Below are 14134 nucleotides of genomic sequence, written 5' to 3'. Positions count from 1 at the left end.
ATGACGTCACTTGAAAAGACAAATGTTTACTTTGGCGATGTTGTTGTCGTTCTGGTTATATCAAGCCTGTGGAAGTCGTATCGGACATCTGTTTATCGTCTGGTTATGGTTCGGATTATTCATCAAGTCATGAAAGTAGCTCCTATTTTTACTAATTAGAATCTTTGATAGGTGAGAGAACTTGGCAAGCCTGTGGAGCTTGCTTGACAGTATTACACAGACGGCCGATCAGGTATACAATGCCTCCTTGAGTTGGGACATATTTCACTGCTATTCATTATCAAAGTAGCTATTGTACTTTTTGTAACGTCTTGTACCTCAATTTACCAGTTCACTAGTTATTTGGACGGTAAACGACAACTATTTTCACTTGTTACTTTGTTTCGATACTTTTAGTGTCCCTAAAAGTTGACTTTTTGTTCGGGTCAAAATTTGAGAAAATTTCCTTCATAAAAGTTGTAGGAGACGTTAAACCGAGCGCATGCATATGTGGTACGTAAAAATCGGAGTTCGTATGCCAAAGTTATGAGTATTTTCGTGTGAGGGGTATTTTGGTCATTTCATCACACCTTAATTAAAAGGGGCTGATCAGCCCCATTTCCAGCCATTCTCCCCCATCTTTTACGACAGAAACTAGAGAGAGAGAGAGAGAGAGAGAGAGAGATCTTCTGGCGCTGATTCCGGCAATTTCCAGCAGCAAAAATGGTATCAATCTCTTCCTTACCTCATGGGTTTTCTTTTAAGTATAATATTGCATAGATTTATTGGATGATTTTTTAGATTGAAATCCGGGCACTATTCACAAATTGGGGGTTTACTGTTTTCTTAATTGTTGAGGTAGTTCTAGTTGTTTTCTGAACTTGGTGTAGTTGAGAAAAATGCTAGGGGGATTGAGATGAAGCTTCTGCCAAAATTTGGTGACCATCGGAGAAGTTGACCGCCGAGTGAACAGTGCCGCACGTGAACAGTGGTGACGTTTAAACAGAATTTAAATTCTATTTTTAGCTAGTTAAATCCTATAATTTTGTAGAGGTTGAATATGTGAATTTGGTTGGAATTGGAGAAGTTTTTAATTGATTATGAATTTCTGTAATTTAGAATTCCATTATAGATTTACGAGAATCCGACCGTCGGATATCTCTTGGTTCTGCCTTGGAACCTTTAAGATAACGAATTGGTATTAGAGGTAAAAGTTGGAAAGAATCCAAGAAGAAGTGGAGAGATGATTTGTGAGGATTTGATTATGGGATTCGTATTAAATTATCGAATTGTTGCTTACAGAATATAATCGTGTACAGGGCGACGTACTGAGCTCTGGCTCGAAGAAGGAACTCGTATACGTGATCGTCAGAATAGTACTGTGAGTGGACTGTTGTTTTTAAATAATAATGCATGCATTTATTTCTTAAAGTAATGCTCTAGTCATTTATCATATTACATTTTGAGCATATAATTGTTTTCGGATTTCTGATTTTGATTTATCTCGAGGAACTACTTTCATTGATTAGTTTCATAAAGTGATTATGATTTATTCCGGTTGTGAATTTCGGATATTATTTTGTTATGCTCGGATTCGAATTTATAATTTATGTTGATTTTCGACGAATTATTTTCCGAGGTGATTCCGGAATTTCATATTTATTTTTCATTCACCAATTTGAGATCTCTGAAAGATTTTCGAAATGGGATTTCGATGAAATTATTCCTTGTTTATTTATTCGATCTTTGGTTTTGGCATTAGGAATGCCTTAGCAACGATTTCGGTTTGAGAATTATGATTTTGTTTGATCTCGCCTTTCCGCTATTGGTTTGAGATGCTTTTGGCGTGTGGGACCCGTCGATGATATTTTCAGCTTACTGTGAGATTTTGGGGGAAGCTTTATGGATTTATGTGGTTTTCGGATTTTCTTTTTGCCATACTTTGGGTGACTATTATCATTGCTAGCATTGATCTTCCGCCTTTGTGGCGAGGTGATGGGATCACCGAAGCCCTCTGCCTTTGTGGCTGGTTACTGTCTTTGTGACAGTAATTCTAAAGCCCAGTATCCTATCGCTACACATAGTGGCGTAAGGGTATATTACGGGAGTAATAGGAGTACTTTAACCTGGGAGGCTATCACCCGAGCCTGGGTGGCTATCATCTTCCCCTACTCTTTATACTATTTTGACTAGCGGGGCTAGTCCGATTTCCTTTTAACCAGCGGCGCTGGTCTCGTTTTGTTGAGTATCGGAGTTTCAATCTTTTTTTTCAGTTGTTTGTGACTAGCGGGGCTAGTCGGTTTTCTTGAGCAGAACTTCTCTCGTTTTGGTTTCCTTAATCATTGCATGCATCGGGAGTTTTTAAAGAAATAAATGTGGGAAAGTATAAAATCCCTTTTGTTTAAAATTGTTTTTTTTTTGTCCACTCACACTAACGTGTTTTCAATTACTTTCCCCTGAGCCCTTCGGTTTCAAATGCCCAGTTTGCAGGCGAAATTAGTTGAGGTCGGGCATACATAGAGTTGAGGCATAGTCAACAGCATGGCTTCCGTGTTTGCTTTTGAATTATGTTTTCCTTATTTACCTTTCTGTTGAATTGCTCTGATTACCTATGGAACTAATGTTGTTAAGTTGAGATTTGTGTTTTGTGAATTGGAGAACGTTGTGATTTGGGGAGCAGGGTGGCTCCGGGAGAATATGGATGAATGATTTAGAAGTGTAAATTTCATTTCTACAGGTTTTGGGTAGTCCATTTTAGGGGAAATTCTGCCAAATTTTTGGAAGAATTTCTTCTAAGGTGGGCCCCGCATGGCCACTTAGGATTTCAGGGTGAAATCCGAGGCGGGTCCTGTCACTTTTACACCAAACGAGTGATAATAATAATAAATAATAAAAGCTTTTGTACTGTGCTTGAAGTCTTGGTTTGAAATTGCAGGTCAACTTTCTGAATATTACCGGTTTCCGGGACTTCCCTTTGGGTGACTTGCCTATGCTACAGGTTTATATTCAGTATTCGTAAATGTTTAACCTAAAGTTTTCAATGTCTACCGGAGAGAATATTGAAATGTTGATGTTGCGACATTGCACGTTAAGTATTTTCCTATTTACTGTTTACTTTCCATGTTTTCTAGGTATTGAGATATGCATCGGAAAATATTTTCGTGCCATTTACAGTTGGAGGTGGTATTAGAGATTTTACCAATGCAACTGGCAAGTATTGTCATGGCCCATGGGTGCTCCAATTTGGATCTTCTATTGTTTTTCTCCAGTGATAATTCCATAGCTTCCACTCAAAAGTTTTATGACCAGTCAAATGTAGCGTGGTATGGACATGGATTTTATATGTTCGTTCTTCTTTTCAGGCACTATTCTAGCTTGGAAGTTGCTTCATAATATTTTAGATGTGGGCCTGATAAGATCTCCATTGGAAGTGATGCAGTTTATGCTGTAGAAGAATATTTAAGAAATGGAGTATGCAATGATTGTCATTTTCTCATATTCAGATCTGCAAGTATGCACAAATTAATCTGTGGGACGCCTGCTCTGATAGTTCTCAACTGGTTTTTTAGGTGAAAAGTGGGAAAACTAGCTTAGAGTAGATATCTAGGGTTTTTGGAAATCAGGTTATATCTTTCAATCTTTGTCTAGTTGTCAATGCATGCATACCCATAATGCTTCAATTCCTTTATATTCTGTTGAGATGATCTGCACAGTTTCACGACATGGTAACATTTTGTGGTTCCAATTAGTCATAATAGTTCATATTTGTTCAATTTATGTTCATTGGTTTCCTTGTTGATCATTACCTTGGCTTCTGGTTGTTGTACTATTTCAAGAATTCATTCTAGTTCTGGCTAGTAACATGACTTGGAAACTAGAACAAAATAAAAAGATCTTTATTTGCTTAACTGTAGCCTTGAAATTTCCAACTTTCGTGTTTTCAGTTTTTTTACTCGAGAGCATTTGTTGAGGATCTCAAACTCTACTGTTGCTTGTTATTGAAGATTTGGTGATATGGTCAAGAGATGGTTAACTTGCAATTTACATTTGTGCATGTGGTGAATCCTCTATTATTTCAAAGCAAGCATGGTGGTGCTACTGCAGCATGGCACAAATAAATAGTCCTTTCTCATTCAATGGAGTTTAAAGGATGGTGAAGCAAGTCTAAGCATGGTGTCCTTTCTTATTGACTTTCTTCTATTGTAATCAGTTTAGGTAGGATTCAAGTAGTGTGAATTATCTTAGTCTTCTTTCTTTTTCCTTTGTAGTGTGAATCTTCTTAGTCTTCTTTTTCTTTTCTATGTCTATATATTTACTCTTTCATGTAAAGGTTAAATAAACACAATTCAATTCAAAGAAAATTGGAACCATCCGTTTGTGTTTTTCTTCACTTGTGATGTTTTTCTGCTTAGATGGCTGAAAATTTTCAATCTGCCAAGGTGTCTCTGTTTTTGCAAGAAATGAGATTAATTCTTTCTAAGTTTATTGTACTATGTGTTGCAGGCTGTGGTTGTAAGCATTGATCCTCACATAGTGTGTTAAAAATCAAAATGATGTAAAGTTCAAGACTATAAGAGTAACAAATCCAGGTAAGGAGACAATTTTGATTTTGTTCTCCTTTTTGTTGCTTGGATTGGCCGTTGTTCTTTTTATGCATGTAAAATATTCTTTCTGGCTTCTGTCTTTCATGGAAAGTTTTGAATTTGGTATGTATTATTAATTTCAGGTCCAAATGGCAAAGAATGTTTATATCAGTGTACAGTAAGTATTCTTGTGTTCTTTATGTTTACGGTTCAAAGTAAAACATCTATATATTGTTTTTTTTTTTCTGGATCTTAAAAAAAAAAAAAAAAAGAGAGAATACATCTGTATAAGATCACATATATTTGAATTTGGAGCATGCTCATGAAATGGGTTAGCTTTGTGCAATTTGTGCGGCTCGTGCCCATAGGGAAAACATGCATTCTCCATGTCCGCAAAAGATTAGGAGAATAATTCTCTCCTATTTTCCCGGTGCTCCATGAAGATTGAAGGATCGGATTCTTGGCCTTTTGATCAGACTCACTGATCTCTTAAGAAAGGTAGTCTGCATTTCATTCATATTTGCGTGGATCGTGGATCTAGATTGATGTGCTTTTACTGAAACTGATTTGGAGATCTTATTTGTATTAAAAGCATTTTCAAAACTCATATGGGATAAAGATTGTAATTGCACATAGTTAGTGAAGATTGATTGGATATCAAAATCTGTTTTGAAAATCTTTCCTTGTTTATCTTATTTTGTGGTTAAAGAGATTTGGGAAAGGGGGAGTCTTGGACTCCTGTAAAATGTTCCGAGACTGGTTTGAGTATGTAGGGTTTTTCATTTTTGAGTTGATGTTCCATTGTGTGTTGGATAATCTTCACAAACTGTTTTCCAGAAAAACTCTCTTTGATTATTAGTCACTTTGCTTGCTCACTACATTCATCTCTTACATCATACTTGAGATCAGTGAGATCCTGATACAAGCGACTGCGGGGGAGATCGATCATATAAAGTCTACATTTATTCATCTAAGTGAGTAGTGTAGGTCTTTCATTTGTAAACAAGTTAGCATGAGGCTAGTAAAGTGATTGTGTTCAATATCACTACTTGTAATTGTATTCTCTTCCGAAATAGTGGATTTGATCGTCGTGTAGGCTACGTTACAAGCCTCGCAGTGAAGTTTCCTCAGTGAGAGGTTTACACTGCGTTAGCAATTCCTGTGTTGTTTGTTTTAATTATTTTCCTAGTTCCATCAAGTGTTTTCAATTCACCAGAACATTACCACGTGGGTAAAGAGTTTCAATTCCTTAGAAGGAAGAATTGAGCTAAGAGAAACTTATGCCATCCACATAAACACAATACACATTCACGTCACACCTTGCTTATCTCATTTCTCAAATTTAACCTATATCTATTATGTAAGCAGATCTTCCTGCCCTTTTTTGATGTGTGCAATAAATAAAATAATTTGTTGAATGAGCCAATCAACTCTCTCTCTCTCTCTGATGCAACTGAACTTGAGATGTTTCCATTTCAAGGTTTTTCTTATCGTATACTAACATCTTATCTGATGTTTGTTCTTAAGGTTAACTGTGGCTGGGAAGGCAGACCAATTGGAGCTTATGAGCTTGCAAAAGCAGTTAAGGAGCTCCGAGCTGGAGAAATTCTGCTAAACTGCATTGATTGCTATGGTAAAGTTCACTTTTTGCACTCCTTATGCTTGCATATGCAAAGAGAAAGTTGTCAATACATTTAACCAATTGCATGTTATGCTTCTTATTATCCTCCCACATATCTTTAGTTTATATCACTCAGCGTAGTTTGAGATGATGCCAAAATGTTTGAAGTTATCTACATGTGTTCAGGAAGGCATTGCTATTCTTTTTTGTGTTCTCCATACTCATTTAAACTAGTTCGTCTCTGCCAATTGTATATTAACTCTTTGATGATTTTCAGGTCAAGGGAAAGGATTTGATATAGATTTAGTTGTTTTAGGATATTGAAAGCAAAGAGAATTGGGAGAATAGATGTGTTCCACTATTGATAATAGGAGCCCTATATATAAGGATTACAAAGTACATATTTTTATGATACAAGGAAACTAATCCGAATAGGACAAGGAATTCTAGAACTTTCTCTCCTATTACAATCATAGAACTAATCCTAGTTTGACAAGGCACACTGAATGTCAACATTCTTCAACACTCCCCCTTGTGACGCTCAAACTTGGTGGTGACACTTCAATCGTTGCCTCGTTAAAAACCTTGCTCGAGTGAAAAACCTTGTGGGACAAAAAACTATCTCGAGGAGGAGAAAAAGAGTACAACATGTCGTTCACTCTTCAAGATCAAACATTTAGACATCATACCTCCCCCTGATGTCAACATCTCCCCATAATTGCTATGATCATAGGAGATAACTTTCTCAATCTGATGCTCTTCACATGTTTCTCGAAGGTGGATTTAAGTAACGACTTAGTGAATAAGTCCGCTACATTATCCTTTGATCGGATTTGATTTACTTCAATCTTTAGAAGTGTATGTTGTTGCTGATAATAAAAGAACTTAGGCGATATATGCTTGGTGTTGTCGCCCTTGATGAAACCTAACTTTATTTGTTCAATACAAGCTGCATTATCCTCATAAATGCATGTAGGTTCATCTGTGGTAGACTTCAAACCACAAGTTCCTCGAATATATCCAACTATGGACTTTAACCATATGCATTCACGCATTGATTCATGTAGAGCAATAATATCTGCATGATTCGAGGAAGTAGCAATAAGGGTCTGTTTTGTAGACTTTCAAGATATCGCAGTGCTTCCCATGTAAAGACATAACCCGTTTAGGAGCGACCTTTGTGGGGGTCAAAGAGATAGCCTGCATCAGCTAAACCCATCAAAACATCACCATCGTTTTGATGGAGGGGATGAGGAGAACGCTAGACACCATGGAAGGCGGAGGGGACATGACCGGTGGCCATTTTATGGACGGCGCCACTTTGGCTAATGAGGTCCGATCTCATTCTTCTATCATTCCTTTTCTCTCTGTAAGGATAAAACAAGCCCATATCGATTGTACCCTTTAAGTATCGAAAAATTGTCTTTACATCAATTCAATGACATCGCATTGGCGCAGAGCTACATCAAACCAACAAGTTCATAACAAATGAGATGTCCGGTCTTGTATTGTGTTAAGTACAATAATGCACCTATTGCACTTAGGTAAGACATTTCTGCCAATTAACATGTCTTCGTCATCATCCCTGGGAGGAAACGTAACCCTCTTAGGGTCAAGACTACAGATGGCCATGGGAGTGCATCTTGACTTTATCAAAATGACAAAGCATTCATTGACAGGGTATGCAAGTTCTAAATTTGGACAAAACCGTGTTCTCCCAAGGTCCTTCATCTCAAACTTGGATTTCAAGTGTTCAGCGGTTTCCCTTAACTCTCAAGTTCCAATAATGTTTATCAACATAAACCGCAACAATTGTAAATCCAGAACTTGTCATGGAAACGCACGAGCATAGTTCATCATATCCCTTCCCAATTAAGTAGTCATTTTAGTGAGCGTTTCACACTACAAGAGAAAATAGTAAAAGCGAGGAATTTCATTGTGACAACCCAAAATTTGTCACAAAAGCTTGGCAAATACGAGGAAATTTCAGTTGTCGCACATGATGCCATCAGCGACAACCAATTTGTCGCATAAAGTAGGTATTTGCAAGAAATTGACAGTTGTCGCCCATGTGACATTATGCGACACCTATGTCCTTGCATATTGTCAATTGGGTGACGATTTCTACAAATTGTCAGTTAATGTTTATGTGACAACTATATTTTTGTCACTGAAGACTGATTTAGCAACAACTTCTTTGAGTTGTTGGTTAATGTTTATGTGACAACTAGATTTTCGTCACTGAAGACTGATTTAGTGACAACTTCTTTGAGTTATCGATTAATGTTTATATGACAATCTTAACTTCCTCACTGAAAATCAATTAGGCGACAACTTTTACGGATTGTCACTTAATGTTTATTTGACAACTTGAACTTCCTCGCTAAAAACCAATTAAGCGATGACTTTTATGAGTTGTCGGTTAATGTGTATGTGACAACTTCGATTTTCTCACAAAAGACCAATTAGGTGACGACTTCTACACGTTGTCGCTTAATGTGTATGTGACAACTTTGATTTTCTCGCAAAAGACCAATTAGGCGACGACTTCTACACGTTGTCGCTTAATGTGTATGTGACAACTTTGATTTTCTCGCAAAAGACCAATTAGGTGACGACTTCTACACGTTGTCGCTTAATGTTTATGTGACAACTTGAACTTCTTCATTGAAAGCCAATTAGGCAACGACTTCTATGAGTTGTCGGTTAATGTCTATGTGACAACTTTAATTTTCTCGCAAAAGACCAATTAGGTGATGACTTTTACAGATTAACGCTCAATGTTTATGTGACAACTTGAATTTCCTCACTGAAAACCAATTAGGCGACGACTGCTACAAGTTGTCATTCAATGTTTATGTGACAACTTTAAATTTCACGCAAAAAAACTAATTAGGCAACAGGTTGTTGCTTTATGTTAATGTGACAACTTGAACTTCCTCATTAAAAACCTCTTAGTCGACAACTTCTATGGATTGTCGCTTAATGATTATGTGAGAACTTGAACTTCCTCGTCGAAAACCAATTAGGCGGTGACTTATATGAATTGTCATTTATTGTTTGTGCAACTATTAGAACTTCATAACTTGGTTTCTCCTTTCTTGTCGAGGTGAAATTTACATCATAAACTATGAAAGAACATATAGAACATAAGATATTCATAGAGGTATCAGATCATTGTCTTTTTGTAGAAGTAAGCTTCAATAACATTCTTGAATTATGTTACATTTGTTCTCCATGTAACATATGAATTCAGGTCCTTAAGGACTCTAACCCCATTTCCACTTCGAATTCCCTATCAAGTTCAACCTAGGCCTTTTGTTATCAACTCAGCCTTAGGGTCATTTTACTGTATCAACATGACACACTTGGTTACCTAAAAAATCTCTAATTTGATTTATTCTTTACCAAATGAACTTGACGATATTATGTTTTAAAACATTACGTACTTATATCATGAAAATGCATAGTCAACATTTAAATTTTAACCACAAAGAAGAGTGAATGAGTAGGTGAACACAATTAGCTTGTTATTCTCCACCATTTGATTTAAATCCAACGAAGGATGAGCCTGACAGAGCAGAGAATCGATTGAGTAATCTAAGTAACAAGCTTGAGAAAGAATAATCTCACTGAGAGAGGAAAATAGCTTTTATTTTAAGCTCTTTGATTTCTATATGCTTTGTGTGTACTTTTGAATTAATTTAGAGATCGTCGCCTTATACAAGGTACCAAATCGGCGCCTTAATAGTTATCTGTTTTTTTTTTAAAGAAATACGACTTTTACTAACAAGGCAAGAACCTTACTCGGATCGTCAGGCTACAATCCATACACCACAAGCTCGCTTTCCAATGAAATTTGTTAAAAAAAATTTGACAATGGTTTCTAAAATCTTATATTTTAAATTCTAAATAATACGAAATATAGATTTTGGATGAAAATAATTGTTTTTGTTTTTAAAAAAGGAGCCATCTGAATTAAAAAAAAAAAAAGGTTCAAATTATAAAAATGAGAGGGTTTCAATCCGATAAATATAAAAAAAAATTATATATATATATAGAGAGAATAAAAACCTAGTTAGTAGTTACGACTTACGACTTCAAAGAGTCTGCTAGAGAGAGAGAGGGAGGCTGACGGCCATATTCTTCCAATCCCAGACTTCGTTTGCGTCCCTGAAAGTCTCACTATCTTTGTCCCCAACTCTAAATCAATGACAGCAAGGCCATGACATGATTGCCTCTGCATCATCAATTCCATGGCTGCTACTTTCGCTTCTTCACTAGCCTCAAAACCCATGTTCCCTAATCTTTGTACAAAACCCACAAATTTGGGTTTATCTGTTTCGCCTCACTCTTTTTCTTGTCACCACAAAACGTTGAGAATCTCGGGTACTGTCTCAATCTCTAACCGGAATTACGGACCGATGCCCATGAGCTCGTTGCTTCTATTATTTCCAAGGTATGGACTATGGACTCTCTTCAATCCTATTGATCAAATCGGTTTTGGGTTCAAATCGGAGTCCAGTTTTATGAAAATATATGGTTGCCAATTTGGACAATTACTTAGGTATGTAAATTAGATGTGGGTTTAAAATGGCGGGTATTGTTCAGGTTGCCAATTTGAATTCAATGTTGGTTGTTTCAATTATATATGTTGTTCATCTATTCAGACTATACTAACCTTGAGGATGCCCTGTATTCAGTTAGGTGTCAAAACCCCAAATTGAAGTAAAAAACCAATTCGAGAAAAGCTCTGATTGAAGCAGAGGCAGTTGGTGTTTGGTGAAGCCGAGCCAGACAGACACTTGTATTCGGTGAGTAGTCCCTTCCTTCCCTTATGATCGTTTGCTCCTATTATATTTGGTGTTTATGGTAAAAGATTGCAATTACTTGTTCCATTTTCTTCAACTGCTTCAACTTCATGCTTTGAGTTTGTAAAAACAAGCAAATTCTGTTATGTTGCACAACCATTGAGAATATTAATAATAATAATCTTAGTTTACTGGCAGTTTCATAACTTCTATGTTGCAAGCTCTTTCTATGTTTGGATCTTAAAAGCATTTCTGTTCATCTAATGACTACTGTGTTATTTGTCATGTTAAGGCTACAAATCCTTGTAAATGATTAATCAGGAATTAGGTGTCTTTGACATTATTCTCCTCATCTTTGTTTTCATTGACTTTCTGTGAATGATTAATTTTGTGTTTTTATTAACTTTCTGTTTTCAATAGTAAGGGGCCTTAAATTAAATCAATGTACCAGATTGCTTTATGTTGGCTCTGGCCTACAGATTACCAAGTTTTGGGTGAAGATGATAACACTAAGCTCAAAATTCAGGTTAGTTGATGTTCCTTGCTTTGCTTTAATAGTATGAAGTGTGCTACTAGATGACATGTTATTCAGCATTGTCTATTTATTTGCAATAACAAAATGCAGATTAAATTAGACAAAAGAGAGAGAATCATGTCCATACTTGATTGGGGTATAGGTATGACAAAGGAGGACTTGATCAAGAACTTGGAAACTATAGCAAAATCTGGAACTTCAGGTATCTTTTGCTGTTATATTCAAGTTTACAATTGTTATCTATTTTGAATGCAATCGTTGGAAAGGTAAAAGTTATTAGAATCTATCATTTGTTTATTTGTCTTTAGTTTGTGTACTACTACCTTCTTCTATTTGGTATATATGAGTTTAATTTGCATTCCTAATAAATGTCTTATATTACCCTGAAAATAAATGCTAGTAATGCAGGATTAATAGATTATTGAGCTTTTCTGTGAGGACTTTGTTGATCTGGTTAAATTAATTAATTATAGTTTGCAGGGGTTGATGTTGAATGATTGGATACAGAGCATATCCAAGTTCCAGCAACTTTTTGGTGCTGATCTAATTTCACATTGCTTTACAATTTTTTCCTTCGTTAATTTCTTCTTCTTCATTTTTTTTTCCTATTTTGATTAAATTTCTTCCCTCTCTAGTTCTATTATCTGGAGGATGCAAGTCATGAATGAAAAATGGAAAGTCTAGTGCATGTATATTTTGTATTTTGGAAGTATAATATATTTAGAGCAGAAGTTCAATAACATTTCGTAAGGCATGCAAATTGATGTATTGATGTTATGTCTTTTTTTATTCATTTTCTGGTGTTAACTTTGTGGAGTTTCAATTCTTGACTCCTTGTTGTGTGACTTGTATCTTTCGGTGTTCGTTGTTTTTCATTAATTGTCTAGTGTTTTAGAATTTAGACCACCCTCTCAAACAATCAATACACGCATTTGAAACATATTTCCCTTGTATTCCTCTAACAATTTTTTGTTGTTGTATGTTAGATATCCATTCATTGTCAAGCACTTATTATTTCTTAGAACTGAATCATTGTTTTACCCTGCAGGTGCCACATGCCTCTACAAAACCTCAAAAAAAAAAAAAAAAAACTTTCAGTGTGGCAAATGAGTCTCCAGTGATGAGTTCAAAGTGCAAGAGCAAGTAGACAAATATTCCAAGATTTGGGGAAGTGATCTTGGAACATGAGGAGTTCATTAATTGCAACACTTTCGAGCAAACCAACAACCAATAATTTGGTTAGTAGTATGTTGGATTTAGTACACAAGGATCTATAGACTGTTTTGAATTGGTATTGATTGTAAAGAATACTTTGGGTTAATATATTCTTACTTTGTCGGCTCATCTTTACTATCTATCAAAAGCTACAAAAATGAACACATACGAAAATGCTACAGCGACAAAATGTCGTTGTTTTTGACAACTATGCTGATGTTGCATATCTTTATACATGACAAATAAGAAGTCTCGCGTGTAATTTTTTACAACAAACATTTAATCTTGCATTTTATATTTCCGACTACTATGTCGATGTTGCATATCTATATAAAGTTGTCGTAAAAGGTCTAAATTTCTCGCTAAATTGAAAATGTGATGACTCTGGGTCGTCGCAACAAGTTGTCGCCTTATGTGTTTTACTGATTGTCAAAAGCAACGAAATTACAGGGTTGTCATATTTTCAATATGCAACACAATTAGTTCCTTAACAAAATTATATGAGACAAACAAGAAGCCTCGCTTATAAGTTTCTACAACAAAAACATATGTGTCACATATTAATATATGCAACAAAAATGAAACCTCGCAGTTACTTTTTGCAACAAAAAAAGTCCCGCATATAAATTTTTGATCAAATATATAAGCCTCGCAGACGGAATATGCAACTTAAACGAGGTCTCGTATATTAGAAATTGTAGCAAACATAAAGTCTCGCTTATAGCATTCTGTAACACACTCACTTGTCTCGCAATATGTCATACGCGAGGAACAAATTGCGTCTCTTATTGAAAATGCAACAAATATCCAAGCCCTGCATATGGAATATGCGACGTAAACGAAGTCTCATATATTAAAAATAGCAACAAATATAAAGTCTCGCATATAGTTTTTAGTAACACACTTGTGTGTCTCACAATTTGTTATATGCGAGGAACCAAATGCGTCGCATATTGAAAATGCGACAACCGTGTAATTTCGTCTCTTTTGACAATCAGTAAAACACATAAGGCGACAACTGGTTGCGACAACCCAAAGTCGTCGCATTTTTAATTCAGCGAGAAATTTAGACTTTTTACGACAATTTTGGGTTGTCGCCGATGACATTTTCTCTTGTAGTGTCAGCTTCATTGCAAATGCACTCTGTGGTCTAGAGCCACTTGATTTGGGAAAATGAAGTCTACAAGAACCTTCATTATATTATGTATCTAGATCCCTATAAAGATATGTAGTGACCACATTCGTAAGCTGCATGTTCAGTTATTCGGAAACTGACAAAGAAGTTGAGTGCAATGACATCCATTACGAGAGAATATGTCTTCTCGTAGTCGATTCTAGGCAGTTTTGTGAGAAGTCTTGAACCATAAGATGAGATTATCATATCTTTTTC

The 14134-nt window shown here is 35.9% G+C and overlaps 1 protein-coding gene and 1 long non-coding RNA gene across 3 annotated transcripts; both read left to right on the top strand.

Annotated features, from left to right (window-relative positions):
• On the top strand, nucleotides 1-12026 carry LOC112203713 (imidazole glycerol phosphate synthase hisHF, chloroplastic). The gene is made up of 8 exons (XM_024344637.1): nucleotides 1-108; nucleotides 2915-2977; nucleotides 3111-3193; nucleotides 3381-3450; nucleotides 6090-6195; nucleotides 11474-11520; nucleotides 11620-11731; nucleotides 12010-12026. The coding sequence occupies exons 1-8, from the start codon at nucleotides 1-3 to the stop codon at nucleotides 12024-12026; spliced, it is 606 nt and encodes a 201-aa protein (XP_024200405.1).
• Nucleotides 9443-12873, top strand: LOC112203976. Of its 2 annotated transcripts, none has more exons than XR_002937635.2 (4): nucleotides 9443-10642; nucleotides 10887-10997; nucleotides 11446-11731; nucleotides 12578-12873. It is a non-coding gene; the product is annotated as an uncharacterized LOC112203976 (long non-coding RNA). The 2 variants fall into 2 exon arrangements; XR_002937634.2 differs by having other exon boundaries at nucleotides 11415-11731.
• The last annotated feature ends 1261 nt before the right edge of the window (nucleotides 12874-14134 follow it).

Source organism: Rosa chinensis, chromosome 5 (genome assembly GCF_002994745.2).
Source record: "Rosa chinensis cultivar Old Blush chromosome 5, RchiOBHm-V2, whole genome shotgun sequence".
Lineage (NCBI taxonomy): Eukaryota > Viridiplantae > Streptophyta > Magnoliopsida > Rosales > Rosaceae > Rosa > Rosa chinensis.
Note: the sequence above shows the minus strand (reverse complement) of the source record. Positions and strands in the feature narration are given on the sequence as shown.

Excerpts from the sequence above, each read along its gene's own strand:
- LOC112203713 (XM_024344637.1), top strand. The coding sequence starts at position 1 with ATGACGTCACTTGAAAAGACAAATGTTTACTTTGGCGATGTTGTTGTC. Across the intron at positions 3,451-6,089 it reads AAGAATATTTAAGAAATGGA|GTTAACTGTGGCTGGGAAGG; the intron begins GTATGCAATGAT and ends TTTGTTCTTAAG. Across the intron at positions 11,521-11,619 it reads ACACTAAGCTCAAAATTCAG|ATTAAATTAGACAAAAGAGA; the intron begins GTTAGTTGATGT and ends AACAAAATGCAG.